At 33.2% G+C, this 18,149-nt stretch overlaps 1 protein-coding gene and 1 long non-coding RNA gene across 12 annotated transcripts; one reads left to right on the top strand and one right to left on the bottom strand.

The window, feature by feature from the left end:
* The first annotated feature begins 1,218 nt into the window (after window positions 1-1,218).
* LOC131641655 (uncharacterized) lies at window positions 1,219-5,356 on the top strand. 9 transcript variants are annotated; one of them, XR_009295587.1, is made up of 10 exons: window positions 1,219-1,470; window positions 1,550-1,612; window positions 1,712-2,213; window positions 2,704-3,090; window positions 3,185-3,486; window positions 3,688-3,760; window positions 3,854-4,036; window positions 4,178-4,224; window positions 4,302-4,363; window positions 4,443-5,355. It is a non-coding gene; the product is annotated as an uncharacterized LOC131641655 (long non-coding RNA). The 9 variants fall into 9 exon arrangements; XR_009295586.1 differs by having other exon boundaries at window positions 3,854-4,363; window positions 4,443-4,600; window positions 4,675-4,706; window positions 4,812-5,355; XR_009295584.1 differs by having other exon boundaries at window positions 4,312-4,363; window positions 4,443-5,354.
* Window positions 5,357-10,873: 5,517 nt separating this feature from the next.
* Window positions 10,874-13,621, bottom strand: LOC131641656 (uncharacterized). Of its 3 annotated transcripts, none has more exons than XM_058911956.1 (6): window positions 13,336-13,621; window positions 13,163-13,260; window positions 12,890-13,030; window positions 11,290-11,315; window positions 11,142-11,197; window positions 10,874-11,063 (listed from the first exon to the last, which is right to left on the bottom strand). In XM_058911956.1, exons 1-6 carry the CDS (start codon window positions 13,590-13,592, stop codon window positions 11,036-11,038), a joined length of 606 nt encoding a protein of 201 aa, XP_058767939.1. In that variant the 5' UTR covers window positions 13,593-13,621; the 3' UTR covers window positions 10,874-11,035. The 3 variants fall into 3 exon arrangements, with proteins under 3 accessions (XP_058767939.1, XP_058767940.1, XP_058767941.1); XM_058911957.1 differs by having other exon boundaries at window positions 10,874-11,055; XM_058911958.1 differs by lacking the exon at window positions 10,874-11,063 and having other exon boundaries at window positions 11,138-11,197.
* Window positions 13,622-18,149: the final 4,528 nt, after the last annotated feature.

Here is an 18,149-nt window from a genome sequence, read left to right as displayed (position 1 = left end):
GATTAAGTTAACTAACAGAACCGTTTTTAAGGAACTAATACGTATAGTTTAATAGATAAAGACTAAAGTGAAATGTGTAATTAAGTTAAAATCTATTAGTTCATACATATTAATCACAAGTATACATATTAGTTGTGCAGAGACATTGAGACGCGAGTTCAAATCTGCGATATTCCGCTTATTTACCTTTAAATAGTAAAATTTTAATTACTATACTATTTAACCCAAAAAAATAATATCAATATCAAAATCTCCACACACTATTTTTTTTAATTTTATTTTTCTTATTTTTTTTTAATTGAGATGCATCATCATCATCTTTTTATAAAGGTGCAATATAAATTATTTGTTTGTCTCTTCCTCTTGCTATTACATTTCAACAATATTTAAAGTTTAACTTTTTTTTTAATTTCAAGATTAGTATCAACTAATTTTTGTCCACTAGTATGATTATTTTCAAATAATATTTTAAAATATAATTTTTATTATAATATTCTAGTTTTCTACAATAATTAAAAATTGTAAGAAATAAATTTTCTTTAATTAAATATTTTATATCAAAAAAGTATTATAAATATTTAATTAGTCTTAATAGCAAAATAACATTTTTCTCAATTGTGAATTTTGTGAAAAAAGAAATGTGCAACTATGTGAAAAATGAGTGTTTGAATAATTGTTTAATTACATATGTAGAGAGAAGTGTTCACAATGAAAAACTCCAATAAATATATTTAGAATATGATAACTTGTAAGACCAATGTATTTACACATGTCTTTTACTTAGCTTGAGTTTATTTGTTCTTATAATTATGTATTTTTTGGTAAAATTTATAATATATTTCTTAAGTCAAAATATAATTTTTATTATAATATTCTAGTTTTCTTTAATAATTATAAAGAGTAAGAATAAATTTTCTTTAATTAAATATTTAATACCAAAAAAGTATTATAAATATTTAATTAGTCTTAATAGCAAAATAACATTTTTCTCAGCTGCGAATTTTGTAAAAAAAAGGAATCAACTACCTAACTAAGAATGAGACATACCACCAAACACCCTATATTACCCTTTAACTCACTTTTCATTTATACTAATTGATGCCCTTTTAAGTAATTGACTAAATAAACATTTGTTGTCCAATGAAAATCAAGGATTATGCCAAGTGGCAACTACATCCCATTTTCAATGTTCCCCTCACTTTTCTTTTTCAAAATTTTTCAAAATTCCTTCATTCTTTCACTTTTCCCTTTCTTCCTCCCACTCTCCCCCAAAACCCTAGAAGGTCAGAAAATCATCTTCTCCCTTCAACGTCCTTCTTTCTCTCACATCAGCTCCGTTCCTCTTCAACATCCTTCAACATCTTGCGACGTCGGTCCTATTGTTATGAGCCGGCAGTCGTCTTGATGTGTGACGCCGTCGGAAGGGTTGTTGTGTGTCGCATCTCAACTGATTCATCTTCAAAGTCTAAGGTAATGTCTTTGTTACTCTGATTCTCAATTTCTACTTCATTTTTCTGTTAAAGAGATCTTCTTCATTCATCTTTTGCAGCTGATTTTGTTCATGTGGAAATGGATAATGAAGAAGTTGGAAAGCCTGTTGCAGATTATTTTGGTTAGTTGGTTAATTGATTAATTGGAGAGTATGGTGTATAAATTGGAGAGTTGGTTAATTTGATTTTGATTTTGATTTGGTTTTGATTTACTATTTCAGGTTGGTGATGTGTATGTTCTATTCAGGTTATAGCTTAAGCACTTAGTATTTAAGCGCTTAAGCACTCTGAAAACATCACAACCATTCAAGACGTAGCTGATTTGATAGAGAAGTTGATTTGATGTAGAGGTTAAACCCACTTGTGTTAGTAACTCGGTTCTGGTTTAATGTTTTGGTTCAGCTTAAGTTTGCATTTGATTTCGAATCAGGTGTTGTTTTGTTTCGATAATCGATAGTTCATTGCAACGTTTGAATTGGTTCATAATTAAGTTACAACATTAGTTTTTGTGATGTTAATTTAGATTGAACTGGTATGAACGGTGTTGCAGCAGATATGCATTGCTTTGCTGCAGATTTTTGTGATGTGGCCTTAGCAGGTCCGGTGCCGGTTTACACAATTAGGTGCAGGATTGATGAAAATGATGTTTGGAGATTGTGAGGCATGAAGATTAGCATGATGATGATGATGTTGCAAGGCTGATTCGCGAGTATGTTCATGAAGGTATGGAATGGTCAATTGGACCGTTGCAAGTTAAATCTCGAACTGTTTCGATATTTTCAGACTCGATTTCATGTTGCAGGGCCTTTTCAATTCTGAATTTTGTTGCAGTTTTTGTGTTAGTAGAGTTGTGAAATGGTTTGGTTTTTTAGTCGTTTTTCATTGTAGGTCTTTTTATTATTTTTATTGAATGATGAAGGATAAGTCCTAATGCCATTTTTGTGTTTGATTGGATCTGTACTGGTCTTGAAGTGAATAAGTCTTAACGTAGCCCTTTTATAATTGTTTAGCTTCTATATTGTAGTCGTTTTATTGTTATAGTTCTTTCTGTGTACAGTTATAAAATAACATGCTTTTGTTTGACCTCAACTTCTAACATATCAAAGAAAAATTTACCCATCAAACAATCATGAATATCCTTATTGCTCATGCTAACTTGCATAAGAGATATTCTTCCTTGATTGCTGATGGGAATCATGCTGCTGCTTTTAAGGTATGTATGCATATTTTATGCTATGCTTCAATGGAGGAAATTGGAAGCAAATTCTAACTTTGCTTTTACAAGACATCAAGGAAGGGAAGCTATATGGGCTCTCTTGATAGAAAGAATGATTATTTCGATAATAACTACGGCGATGAAGAAAAAGCTGGAGGAGGAGATGATACTGGTGAAAAGAATAAGCCTTCTACTCGATGTTTCAGCCATGGATATCATTTAATGGAAGGAGAAATGAGTCATGGAATGGAAGACTATGTTTTCGCTCAATGCAGGAAACTAAAAGGTTATGATTTAGGATTGTACACAATATTCGATGGACACGCAGGTTGTCATGTTGCAAAATATTTGCAAAAACATCTATTTAAAAATATACTCAATGAGGTACATATTTCATTCTACATATTATTATTATTATTATTATTATTATTATTATTATTATTCATACACAATGCGATTTGATTTCTTAATCCTGCAGGGATAGCCTGATTTCTGGGAGAATCCAATGCATGCTGTTAAGAAAGCATGTAAAGCTACCAACAAGGAGATATTAGAAAACATAGCTGATCGGCGCGGAGGTTCAATCGATGTAGCAGCAATATTAATTAATGGAGTGAAGCTAATTGTAATCAATGTTCCTGAATTATATCATTTATAGCAAGAAAAAAAGAAAAAGAAGTATTATTGCCATTCTTCAAGAAAATAGGGTGTTACAACAAAATAGGAATATACAAAAACAGAACAATGCACCAGGTGACTTCCCAAATTTTCTTAGAAAAGGTAATCGTCATTGTTTTTCCCATGATTATGTCACAGTTGTGTTTTTCTATTGAAATTTAGCATGGAAAAATTAGGAGCTTAATGCGGATATGGTGTTCTGGTTTATTAATTCAATTTTGTTAGGTTTTGGGTGCTTGGAAGTATATCATAATTTACTACACATTCCGGTTACGAATTTACAATCACAATGATGTGGTGCAGGTTGGAGCAGACATTGTTAAAAGAGCTCTTATCTACCGTCTGAAATTAAATGCTAAGAATGTCGGTGTAAATGGTAGTGTTTGATTGAGAAGGAAATTAGCTTAATTTGGATACCTTACCATGTAAATCGTTTTGCTTGTGCTGATGTAATTTGTGTATTGTATAGGTTATGTCCATCGACAATCCCAAATATGGTTATAATGCTACCACAGGAAAATATGAAGATTTAATGGCTGCAGGGATCATTACGATAATTTTCATGGATTCACCTTACATTTGGTTCACCTAGGTAGTTTGTGGCTGTTTCCCAAGTTGGGCTTCCCTTACCTGACAGCGTGGGATTATCTCGGTAAGATTAATTGCATCATCTCAATATTATGCAAAAACACAAGACAATATTTTTTGAATCAGAGTTGTTGTTCTAACAATAATGACCATAATCTATATATACATATTTGGATAACAATTTGCTTATCGTCATTTGATTCAGCTTTAGGAGTTATTTTCCCGTCAACCGACACAGTATGTACGCTACAGGTTGGTTAGATTTGTGAATAGCTTTATTAATTTAGTTATATATCGACATAATCTTAGTTTCAGTACTGCATTTGGAGGCTCTTGTAGGTTCTTAATCAAGAAGCTACTCCTTTACTATACAGCTGAGTCCTTGGGGAAGGTAAGGAAATCGGCTTAATTTGGATACCTTGCAATGTAAACCGTTTTGTTTGTGCTGATGTAATTTGTGTGTTGTATAGGTTCTGTCCAGCGATAATCCCAAATATGATTATAATGCTACCACCGGCAAATATGAAGATTTAATGGCTGCAGGGATCATTCATCCAACAAACGTGATTTATAGTTGGAGTGCTTTTAATTTATATGCAAGGAGTATTAAAAATAGATTAATAGTCAGGTAGTATTAAAGATATATATTCTAATTTATATTCAATTTAAAAGATATTCATAAGATACTCAATTTATGTGCAGGGAATATTTTAAAAATATATTCAATTTAAAAGGTAGTTTTAATAAAGAATAATTTCAATTGTGCATATTTTTTTCTGTAAATAACTATTTACACGGTTTATTTTTTGGTTTTGCTGAACCGATTTTGTATTATGCAGGTTATTGGTGTAGTTAATAGGATGTAAAAAATTGTTAGTCTATCTTATGCAGAATTTTGAATGTTGTTGGATGAGTTTCTCTTTTATTTTCTGCTGCAGGGTCTTTGTGTATATATATTTATTAAAAAAAAGAACTATTCAAATATGATATTTATTGCAAAAGTTGCACAGGTTTTAGAGCTGTGCAGAGCTATACATATTTTAGGCAAAAAGGTTGTGGCGTGGAAAAATCAACTAACACAGTTACACATTGTTTTTAAACCCATGATTAAACACATATACTTAGGCATACAATAGGTACTATATTTTAAGTAAAAAATTGCTATACATTTGTGTTGTCAATACAACTACATGAGTATATAATGGTATGCTATGTTGTAGACTTAGTTACACAAATTAAATAAATTTATACAATAATTAGTTAACTAGCAAAGTATGGCTTATTTTAGTCACTAAATATTTGTAAAAGAAATATTAAGTCAAAGTTATTTTTATGAACGATCTTTGCAAATCATTGGTCTTTTTAGAAGAACCATTTCAATAATAGTGATATTATATTTGGCTGTCAGCAATTATTATATTTTAACTTTGTATTCATGATAAATAAATAAGAATCAAGTAATAATTAATGAAATTAATTTTATTAAATACAAAAACAATAATCGTATTAACTACAAAAACTGTCATTATTGAAACTATTTGTCATAAACCACCATTATTATTTACATTAAAAATTAAAATACTGTCTTATCAAAAAAAATTAAAAGAGTGTAACTCTTAATTCAATATCTCATAATCAAATATTTTAGTATACAATAAAATTCAATATATATCTTAGTAAGTTCAAAGATTAACTATTTTTTAGTTAATTGAGTATATAATAATAAAATATATCTTACGTATTTAATTTTAATCATACAGTTTATTAACTAAACCCAGCACTAAATTAGAATGCATGATTTTGCATTTTATTTATTTTAATTTTAGTCTATATATATAATTTCATTTTTATCAAACCATATTACATACAATCATGCAATTCATGAAGTAATATATCATTCACTCAACTGCATTCTACTTTGATTGAACTACGAGATTTTGTCACTGAAACTCATTATTTTTACGGGTCACTATCACCACACAATACTTTTTTTAATCTTTAACTTAATAAAAAGATGCTAGAGTTTTAAATTTGTATCATTTATTTATTTGAAAATTTATAAATTTTGTAGCAAATCCTTAGCTACTAGAATTTGATGTAACTTTTACTAATTCCTATGAATTTTATTATTGAAATTCACTATTTTTAGAGGTCATACTTTCGCTTATTTCATTTGTATTATATTATTCAAATTAAGATATGAATTACCCGTGCGGACGCACGGGTCTTCTACTAGTGTGCAACTATGTGAAAAAGGAACTGATGTCATTATTTTCAACTATCAAAACATAAGTTAATATTTTCGACTCTCGTTGAATTCATTCCTGGATTTGGTCGTGTGTGCGAAGCATAGATCAAATAAAGTTTCTTGAATAAATTTTTGTTTTTTTGTTTCTTCTGTAAAACATTAAGTGGTGGACCACTTTTAGAATATTTTTTTAAAAATAACCACGTATTAAAAAAAATTACGCAAATAACCACGTTTTGAAAAAAATTACGCAAATAACCAGATTTCTGAAACCCTTAACACCAAAGCGTCATCTCACATGGCTTATTCCCTTTTTTTTAGTCATAGGCGCCATATGACATGGCACACCCAGTCCCAATAAGTCATGTCAAATGGCGCCTCCCTTCAACTTTTAGGAGGAGGAGCCATCTCATATGGCGCCTCCTTGTATATTTTTGTTCATTTTTCCATTTGAAAATGCACCAAGGTGCCATCTGAGATGGCTTATTGCAGAAAAGTTGTACATAGGAGCCATCCCAAATGGCGCCTCCCTTCATCTGATACAATGGTGGCGCCATCTCACATGGCGCCTTGGTGTCAATGTTTTCTGAAACTTGGTTATTTGCGTAATTTTTTCCGAAGTATGGTTATTTGCGTAATTTTTTTCTAATACATGGTTATTTAAAAAAAAAATTCCCACTTTTAAGAATTTTTTTTCTTCTACCATGTTTTTAGGAGATAATTCCTATTATACCACACATTTCATCAATAATTTTCAAAAATTTTGCATTATTGCTATAGAACCTCCGCCAATTGGATGGGCGGAGGTGTGTAAATTTTTTCTGTTCCGCCAATTGAATGGGTGGACATGTAAAAAAAAAGAGAGGCTCCGCCTAATGTTTTGGCGGAAGCCTCTAAAAAATTGTTAAGAAAAGAAGCCCAAATACCCTGTTCCGCTCATTCATTTGGCGGATGCTCTATACAAAATAGGAGTGGCAAACGGGCATGCCCGCCCCGTTCAGGGGTGCTCCGCAAAAGCCCGCGAAAAGACGGAACCGACATATTTAAGAGTGCGGGTCTAGAACCTTACCCCGTGCGCCAAGAAAGTGAGGGCAAGGCGGGGAAAATCCGCCGGCATTGAACCTTTTATGCCTAAAAATAGTAAAATTGTATGAAAAAAGCTCATGCCCACAAAAGAACGGAACGGGGCGGAGCAGACACATTAAAGGGATCAGGTCTAAAATTTTGCCCGCGCCGCAAAAATGTGTGGGTAAAACGGGTTTTCCTCGCGGGTCAGACCCGTTTTACCACCCCTAATACAAAACAAAGGCTCCGCCCATTTAAATAGCGGAGATGCTATACTCAAATTTATTTATTTTTTTTTGAAAGAATGGTATATTGGGAAATAGCGTTTTTTTTTTTTTTTTTAAAGAGCGGTATATTGAGAAATAGAGGTGAAATGAATAGTATATTGGGATTTTCTTTGTAAAAAGGCGGTATAGTGGTAAAAAAAAATCCCACTTTAATTTACTTTTGTTGCGTCAACATTGATAAAAATACTTCAACCCCACTATTTACGTCATTTGATGACATATCGAATAGCCTGCCTTACTATATCAACAACAAAAAAACCTGCCTTAATTATAATACATTTCCTTCTGTTATTAGTAATTAATTACTAATGAAAATGCATTTGTGAACTATATCATCCAAAACGTCATCAAATGACATAAATAGTGGGGTTGACTTGATTTGATTAGACTTTTTATCAAATATGAAGAAGATTCATGGCAAGTTATTATACTAAATAGCAAGCAAAATGTATGTGTGTGAACCCAATCGGAATGCTATAGTCTATATATTCCCTTATAGGAGAGTTTCCATTACCATATTTGAAAAATATCGACTAGTACAAATTTGCTTCATGGATGATTTGGTAAGACCAAGATCCAATTCTACTAGAATTCATGAAGTGACAATTAATGTTGTCAGTGTTGTTCATGTTTATAACAACATCATGGGAGTAGAACTAGAAACCAGTCCTCTTCATGGTCTTGTCACCTTCATGTTTTTTGTACTTCTTGCTTTCCTCCAAGTTAGTTATCCAAATAATCCCACTGCATTTCAACTTCATCCAAAGACTATGTTAGTCTCTGTTGCTAGCTTTCTACTATATTGTATGGGCTATTGGATTAACCTTAAGTTTGCCACAAAGCTAGATACCTTCATGGAAGTGTTTGCTTCACTTTCAATAGTTTCTTTGGTGTTGATGTTCTTCCCAGACAATTGGGCATTTCCTGGATTCATTATCGTGTATACATTATGGTTAATTTGTCATGTACTTGTCATGATTATTAGACTCCGACGACAAATGAGAAGGCGGTTGCGACAACTTTTACCAAATACCTTAATAGATTTGAATTGATTACACATCTTTCCAAGATTGTGTTTTTGTTTAATAACAAATTCTGAATGATTTGAATAGAAGCATCATCACAAATAAAACATGATCACATAAGTTAATCTATACAGCAGATTTTACTTGGGGAGATAATGTTTCATTGTTGTTGTAATGGTATGGACGAATTACATTATGATTTTTGCTTATGTTTAAGTTGAGAGATATGTAACTGGTAGGAGTATTATATAAAGTTGAACTATCAAAGAAAAATACTTACAGAAAAAGTAAAATTAGTCTCTTTAAGTTTGAATTTTTTTATTCATTTTCATTCCCACTTTAGTTTTGTGTAACTAATTCAACTTTTTGGTCTTAAGCCTTAGGGTATGGCTGGATTGATAAATGCAACAAAATTGAACGGAATAAAATGGAATAATGTTATGTTCTATTGTTTAAATTGATAAAAAGATTATGGAATGGGGCAGAACATGATGGAATGCATTCCATCATATTTCATCCCATTCTTTAATTTTCATTTCATCCAATTTAGAATATATGCAATAGAATGAACTAATTTGTTTCGTCCCGTTATGTTAAATTATAAAAAAATACACAAACAATGGAGTGGAATCATGTTCCATTCCGTTCCGCTCCATTTCATTTCATCATGTTCTTTTCTGCTCTGCTCCATTATATTCCATCAATCCAAGCATAACAAAGAAATATGACTTTTGTAATTCAAAATTCAAGAAAGAAAGTATGACTAAACATTGTTTTAACTAAGATTCAAAACTAAGTTCTCTCTGATAATTTGTCCTTAATTAAAACTTGTGAATCTTTTGTTAAAATCAATATTTTCTAGCATTTTAATTCCAAATCCATTTTAATATCAGAAGACTAGTTTTACACGTTACAAATTTTTTAATGAAAGATTAAAGAAATACTACTAATCAACAGGGGCAGTTGCTAAGACAAATTAAATAATTAACAAAATATACCTTCATTTTTTTAATCTTTGCTTTCTATTTTGAATAACATTTTTTAATTTTTTTCTTGAAGTTAAAACAACAATAAAACAACGAAACACTTCCAAAATAATAGCAAGAAAGCACAAACCACCAAGCGTGTTCCCATATCTTCCACCTCTGCTTTGAAATCTAAACCACGGGCCACACATACACACACCGCGTTGATCTTCGTTCAAATCCTTTCTTAAATCAAAGTTGTTCAAACTCAAAGTTGAAACAACACATGTCGCACGCGCCATATGTGAGTTTGATGTAGGTTCCGTTCATTCTAATTTATGAGTTTGATCTGATGTGATTCCTCTATTCTAAAGTTTTAAGTTACTTTGATTTCAATTCAGCTTAACTGGATGATGAATTCCTCTATTGCTATAAATTATAGGATTATGTTTAATGATTTAACTAATTGAACCGTGTTGGTGTACTTAAATGCTGAAGAATCCTTACTTGCTCAACTAGTCTCTATCTTTTTCTTCCTCTTTAGTTTTTTCTTTTATTGAATAATCTTTAGCTTGCTACTGATTTGTAACTTTTGGATATGATTACTGAGTATCGTTTTGTTTTTGTTATGGGAAAATCATAGGTATTTAGCAAATTCGTCATGAACTATCTTTCATGTTGAAACTATTGAAACCCCGAATCTTAGTCACCACATGGTTATAAATTTAACTTCTATGTAGGAATCCTAATGGTCATTTCAAGACCCAAACCAAGCAAAAAGCCCCTTAATCAGTTATACATAAAATAAGAGAATAATAAGCATTTCCTTTTTGAGCACTTCTAATCATAAGGAGAAGTTAATAAATGGGGCTTCTGGCTTGATATTCTAGGGATGTAATGGATATGAAATGGCCACTTAGTTGTTATGATGACTCGTGCAAACAACTTGGCCTCTTTTCTTTCGTTCTCACTATCATTAAGGTTTTTTATCATAAAGTTGGTTACTAGATGCTAAGTTTGTTCCAGAAATTGATATGGAACATCATTTAATCATAATGGCGTGTTTTTAGCTCTGCAGGAAATGCATATAGCTCTTGGCCTACAGTGTGAACAATCTACAGTGATGCCAAATCAAGTTATCAGTATAACACGGCATAAGATCAATAGACTATCAGACAGTGTAACAGACAATTATCCTGAATATGAAAAAAGAATGATAATTAAATAATTATAGACACCCTTTTCTCTGGTTCTCCCAGGGCACATAAGTTATAACGACCGACACTGTTCCACGCTCACAGAACGGAAAAAGACAAACATAATCATTCTTTGAGCTTATGAAATGATAAGTTTACTACATCAGTAAGAAAAAGCTTCAAGTAGAATACACTAAAAATAATGTCTTACATGTGGTCTTGTTGACAAAATGGTCAGAATTCAAATTCATGCTCATCAAGTCAGATCAACCTCCAATCAAGATTCAGCTTCAGCAACTGTATTTCTGAATGATTCGAATTGTCAATGATATTCTCATAACAGAAAGATGCATTTTTTTTCAAAATTAATATCATCTACTCACTTGGATGACTGTGAATCAAGCTGCATGGTAACCGGTCCATCATTAACCAAACTTACCTGCTCATGAGCACAAGTATGAGGCATGTCAACATATGAAGTGTTTAATCTTCTCAACAAGAAAAGCAGGAATTTAATGAAATAACTTATACCTTCATCTTAGCTCCAAATACACCATCTGTATAAGAAATCAAAAGGATCTTAAAATTACAAGTGAATATAACTGAGTTTTAAAATGAATCAACACAAAACATGACAACTGAGACTGCTTAGATGTATCCACAACACTTACAAAACAACTAATGCATTTCCAACTATTAAGTACTAGAAAAAAAATTGAGCAGTCGTTGAAAATTCATAATCATAGGCATCCTCAAAATTGTGTTTTATAGATCGACAAGTAATCACCAAAAATATTTGGTTGTAACATCATTAATAACAAGTAATTTAGACATCAGAAATCACACACCAAACAAATTTTAAAATTAACAATAACATGATTTGATGGAGAGCAAGGAAAGATTGCACTGGTATTTGTTTTTGTTATTGTTGACTGCAATAGATAATCTGCTGGTAACAGTCATTACCCCATTGCATACAACCAGGTTTCCTAGATACCCTGCAGAGGCGTGAGACTTGTTTTATACTAGACAGTAGACGTGGCTTTGTAAACCATCCACTCCATATCACATGCAACAAGGGTCCAGTACAAGTGGTCGGTGGGGTGTGAATGTTGTAAACCCCGAGTATCGAGTTCAATGACCACCGATAAAAAAAGAAAAAAAAATCTCTAAGTTGAGAAAATACATTAGACATTATTAGGTATGTAAGTTAGGTATGTTCATCTGTAGAGTCCATAGCATAATATAATAAGTTTTCTTACTAAATTGAACTTACTAAATTACTATCCTAATTTTCACACACCCTCTTCCTTTCACATTACTCAAGCACCTCCTATACTCTCTTGATCCTGTCTCTCATTTTCATTTCTCTTTATCATTTCTTTTTAACTCTCTTCATTGCACACGACTTTCATACACCATCGAGTTTTTGATAAAATCAATAGGTATAACATCGGTTTTTTATAATATTACAGCAACAAAATTACACCATAATATTTTATCAAAGACCGTGTTTCTATCCAACTCGTTAATCTCGAGATCTTTTTTAATAATTTCTCTAATAGTTTTTCTAAGTCTTCCTCTATCTCTAGTTGATTGACTACTCTACATCTGATCAATTCTCCTTACAACTGAATTCGTAAGTCTTCTCTCTACGTGCCCAAATCACCTAAGTCTATTTCCCACCATCTTTTCTACTATAGTTGCTACCTAACACCCTATTTAATATTGTCATTTCTAATTTCACCCCATCTAGTCTCACCATACATACAACGCAATATCTTGATCTCTGCTACACTTTATTTACTTTCGTGTTGGTTTTTTACTGACCAACACTTTATCATGTTCAACATCACCCGCCCATCTTACATTTGTTCGATAAAATTTTCTCTTCGATTTAAGCGGTACTTTCATGCACATAAAACACGTAGCGTGAATGGAAAATAATGTATTGTTATAACTTATAGCTAATTACTTACTGAGAAGTCAAAGTATCAATTTAACGAACTAGTTCTAAAACCACACATATCGTTATGATTTGTTGGCATTGGTAAACTGTCTACACCAACAATGTATCAAAAGAAAAATATTCTATCAGATCAAGTAATAGAAATATAAACTAAAAACATACCCTTGATTGCATCAGAGTTATAAGCATTCCTAAACCTGTCGACTACCGAGGCATAGAAGGGCTTGGCTCTTTGAGGTGCCATTGCCACGTGGAAGTCTGGCTTGTTACCCTTCAAGATTCCATACAACGTAAACTGACTCACTGTACAAACCCATAATTCAGCATTATCAAACATTATCACATAATTACTTATAGCATAAGGTCTTGTTTGGATAAACAGTTTAATTTACAACTTATAGCATAAGCGATTATAAATGTGGTTGCATACTTTACCAAGTAAAACTTGATAATTTTTCTGCATGACACTATGGTCCCATGCTTTGCCACTATCTTCATTTGTAAATAACCTCATGTTCAACACCTTTCGACATCTGTTAAAGTTTAAAAAGTAAATATACATAAAACGAAATATTGAGTTGAAATTCTAAAGAGGAATAGAATCAAACATGTAATCGGCGTCGGCATCAGAGTCGGAGTCATGAATCCCGACGAGAACGAGAAGGCCGGGACCGATTTCCGATACGATGCGGCCTTCGACTTCGACCGATGCGGAGGCCACACGCTGAACCACCGCTCGCATTGCTCTGACTCGCAGTGACTTCGAAGTTCTTCTCTTGTTGTTTGGAAGTGTTGTTCTGATTCTGGTGGTGTTGTTGTTGCCTACAAATTTACACGGCCACAGCGATTGGGTTTGCAACTGCATTTTTATTTTAATTGTTGTTGTTGAAAATATCTTTTTCCGTTTTTTCAATTGTAATTTGCAAAGGTGCCCATGTTTTATAAAATGAAAAAAAATATAATAATAAAATAAAAACAATACTTATAAAATAGTAATTCATTTGTTGCTCTAAATTATTTGAAATTTTTTAAATATGTTTTTAAACTCTTTTTTTCATTATTCAAAATTAACTTCTTTCATTAATCAACAAAGATTCAATACAAGGAGGAATAACATTATCATTATTACGTCTAGCCAAAGAATTAACCGTCTTTGCTAACAAATGGGCAACTATATTCGCTTAGTGTTTAATAAACTTCACTTCAAAGTTGGAGAAAAAATGTAACATATGTTTAATAGAAGAAATAATACGACTAAATTCAGAACAACCGACATGATTAAAATGAATAACTTTCACCATCAGTTGAGAGTCACTCTCAAAAATCACAGAATTCATATTCATATCAATGCCACTTTGGATCGCTTCTTTCAGAGCTACAGCTTCTGCCTCAATGATGGACATAAGACCAACATCCCAAGTAACACCTACAATGATAAATATACCCATATTATCTCGCGCACACCAACATCTATTTGTTGTCCTAAGATGATTGTTAAAGTGTGCATCCACATTAAACTTTACCCATCCTTCATTAGGAGGAGTCCATAGTATAGGATTATGAGACTCGTTATGACCTCCACTAACCTCACGAGCTGAATACCAATCTTGCCAACTATAGTAAGCTTGGATGCCTGCTCTCGATATCTCCTCTCGATCATTGTTCCAAACCACATCATTTCTAAACCTCCAAAGAGAATCAATTAACATTGGAAACCTACCAGGCACCAGCATCTCGCTCATCCTCTTTTCTACAAATGTCAAGAATAATGGATTTAGCATCATGAAAAGAATGTAAGTGTGGCTCTATAACATGAGACAAACTTGTTGCCCACCAACACTGTCTAATAGTCATACACCCAAAGAACACATGTCAATCATCTTCATCTTTGAATTCACAACTTTGACAAATGGAAGGGCATCGGACATAATGTTGTCGAATTCTAATGCGTGTTGGTAAACACCCCGACAAATTCTCCATAGAAGATGCTTTACTTTAGGAGGGGCCATGATGTTCCACAGGCTCTCCCAGTCTCCTTCCACCCTTTTATCATGTTGATTCGCCTGGTGGTTCCTCCACAATCTATACCCCGAATAGACATTATACTCACTGTCATGCTCCTCTTTCTAAATCATACTGTCTTATACCACTTCCCCCACCAATGGAACAAATATGTTTTTAAACTTAAAAAATTGTAACTAGGTCTCTAAATTATTTTATATTTTAATTAAATTATTTTATCAAATGATCGTTAGTCAACCTGTTTGTTGTGGATGTTGGCGTGATATATTATACAAATAAATCTCAAGATTATTGTAAAATTTGTAAAAACTTATAAAATATTTGGTAATTTTAAAATAAATCTTTGAACAAAATTTAAATGTATTGAGTTATAATTGGACGAAATCTTTATAGAATAAAAATGGTTCAATACAAATGTTTACAAAATAAAAATGGTCCAATACAAATTTGAAATATAAACACTTTAAATCTTCCTTTAAAGAAGTGAACAAGTATGATGATGCGCTTGCGAGTGTTGGTTGTAACTTATGTTCTGATATTGTGTATTACAATTTGGCGCCTGATTGTTTAATTAGCCTTTTGGATGATGATTCTAGAGGTGTCCCCTTTTCTAGGATGGTGTCGGTGTAGCTTGCTTGTTTTCTTGGGCCTTTGACCTTTTTGTAATAAAAAAATATTCACTTTATACCGAAGATCGGTGAAGTATAAACGTAGAGCTTTCCAGCGCTAAGTATGTGCGCTTAGATAGGTGTAACATTGCAACAGTGAATAAAAAATATTTGTTATGGCACATGAAAGAGCTTTTATATGATGGACTATTAAAACTGCTCTTGCTTGACATGACACGAAATTTAGGACTATCTAATTATATCCAATGGTCGATGATGGGAAAATAGTCTCATTGTAATGTGTGGTTCTCTTATAGGGTTAACTTGTCTATCACTTCGCTGCGAGGGTACTCAGAATTGCGCTTTTGGTATTAGGCTGATTTTATTGGGTTGTTTGGTCGACCCATAACATGCACTCTAGGCTTTAGTGGGTATATGTGGTACTTCTTAAAGTGGTTGAGTGTGGTGACAAGATTGAGGCCAAATTAAGACTTTTATTTATGATATTAAGTTTTCCTCGATCTTTGATAGTATCTCATGGAATTGCCTATTGCTAATATATAAAGGTCAAAGGGAAAATCTGTTTTTCCTTTTTGCTCTCATCGCTTGTTAGTCCTTTGGGATCTTTGTTATTCTTCTAATGTGCCCGACCCTACATTTTCTTACTATTCTTCTGTGAATACAAGATTACAATCACAAAGATGTTTTTGATTCATGGCAAACTCAATAAGCATACAAGCAACAAGGTGGAAGCAGAAAACTCAAAGAAAAGCAAGCATTGATCACTCATGTCAGAACAGGTCGACCTATTATGCTTATAGGTTGACTCAACACAAGCAAAACAAGAAGAATGCAGAAAAGCAGCAGTTAGGTCGACCTACCATCAACCCAGGTCGACCTAAAATGGAGAAAAATCCATATTTATCTGCTAGGTCGACTCACACATCATCTAGGTCGACCTAAATTGATGAAATTTACATATCAGTCTGCTAGGTCGACCTACACATCAACTAGGTCGACCTAATCTGAGAAAATGTCCCCAGAATGCATCTGAAGAGGATTCTGGTCGACCTACTCCTTAAACAGGTCGACCTAACTGGGAGCAAAATTCTGCAAGCTCTGTTAGGTCGACCTAAGCACTACAAGAGGTCGACCGAACTGATCAAGAATGCCAAAAATTTTGTTTCTCTCATCTCCAACTGTTAAGCTATCATATATATTATCAAAGGTTCAATTATTCAAAAAAAACACCAACGACTGAGAGATACACAAAGGCTTCTCATCTTCGTTCTTCGTCATCTCCAACACAATTACACATAATCATTCTTGCGTTGAGGGTTAGTGATCGAGTTCGATAACGTCCATGGAACGGAATTGAAGATTCCTAGTGGGTGAAGATTTGTGGGGTTTTTGGTGAATAAAATCTGCGGGTTTTGTCCTCCAAGATAGGTGTTTCTTGGGGGTTTTTATCAAGAGGTTTCATCGAGGATCCGGCTGAGTGTGAAGATTGAAGAACAAGGGTTCGAGGGAATTGAAGACACTGCAGAAAGGGATCAAAGTGAAGCTCTTGGATAACCTTGATCTGACTCAAGATTAAGGGGGAAGAAGATTCAAAGGATCGGCATAATTAGTTTATGGTTTATCGCTTTGTTATCTTCTTTGTATATACTACTTTCAACATTAATGAAAGATTACCCAATTTCAGTTTGGAATTGGGGGCAGACGTAGTCATAGCGAGGACGATCGACGAACTGCCTAAACAAATATCGTGTTCTTGTCGCTTTTACTTTTTCATTTACGTTCTGTTCATATTTGGTTATAATAGCAAATTGATCAACGATTCGAGTGTTAAGATTGTGAATTAAGAACTTATATAAACATCACAATCCATCACATATTGAATCACCGTCAATTTGATCATTATCACCAAGTGTTTGTATATTTGTTTCTATCACTCTTACTGCATTGCAAACATTGTCCATCATACAAGAAGTTAATCTGATTTTCAATAAGAGCAACGCTTTGATTCTGCAACGTATACTCTTATCACTTACCTCAAGTTTTTGACTGGTTTTAAACACATATACAATCGTTTCGATAGTGGTTCGGAATAGACGCGAGTCGATTCAGAATCACTTCCGCTGAAAAGTCGTTTAACTCCGTAAAACTGTGAACGATCTATTCACCCCCCCTCTAGATCCTAAGGCCAGCGTCTAACAAGTGGCATCAAGAGCTCTGGTTTATTCTGTGCTACGTGAAACACTTATTGGAAAGATGGCTTCCGGACCTAAAGGGGCTCACAATAGAGCTCCAGTTTTCAACGGTGAAAACTATGGCTATTGGAAGGATTGTATGTGTGTCCACATCAATGCAATTGATAGGAACATCTGGACAGCTATTGTCAATGGTCCCTTTCATATCACCATGACAAATGCAGCTGGTGCAGTTGTTCCAAAACCAGAAAATACTTGGGATGCTGAAGATGAAAAGAGATATGCATACGATTGGAAAGCGAGAAACATTCTAATCTCAGCTCTAGGAGTTGATGAATACTATCGCGTTTCCCATTGTAGATCAGCTAAAGCTATGTGGGACACATTGCAAGTTGCCCACGAGGGAACGGATGATGTCAAACTAGCTAGGATCAATACGTTAACTCAAGAGTTCGAACTCTTCCACATGGAAGATGGTGAATCCATCGAAAACATGCAGAAGAGATTCGTTCACCTGAAAAATCGGTTAAATTCTCTTGATAGACCTGTTTCCAATGCAGTTGCTACTAACAAAATCTT

The sequence above is a fragment of the Vicia villosa genome, unplaced genomic scaffold (assembly GCF_029867415.1).
Source record: "Vicia villosa cultivar HV-30 ecotype Madison, WI unplaced genomic scaffold, Vvil1.0 ctg.003908F_1_1, whole genome shotgun sequence".
Taxonomy (NCBI): Eukaryota; Viridiplantae; Streptophyta; class Magnoliopsida; order Fabales; family Fabaceae; genus Vicia; species Vicia villosa.
Note: the sequence above shows the minus strand (reverse complement) of the source record. Positions and strands in the feature narration are given on the sequence as shown.

What these genes read in the sequence shown, in the direction of transcription:
- LOC131641656 (XM_058911956.1), bottom strand. Translation starts at nt 13,592, where the DNA reads ATGCAGTTGCAAACCCAATCGCTGTGGCCGTGTAAATTTGTAGGCAAC. An exon ending in GATGCCGACGCCGATTACAT is followed by an intron (nt 13,261 to 13,335) that starts GTTTGATTCTAT and finishes AAACTTTAACAG; the next exon opens with ATGTCGAAAGGTGTTGAACA. An exon ending in AAATTATCAAGTTTTACTTG is followed by an intron (nt 13,031 to 13,162) that starts GTAAAGTATGCA and finishes GGGTTTGTACAG; the next exon opens with TGAGTCAGTTTACGTTGTAT.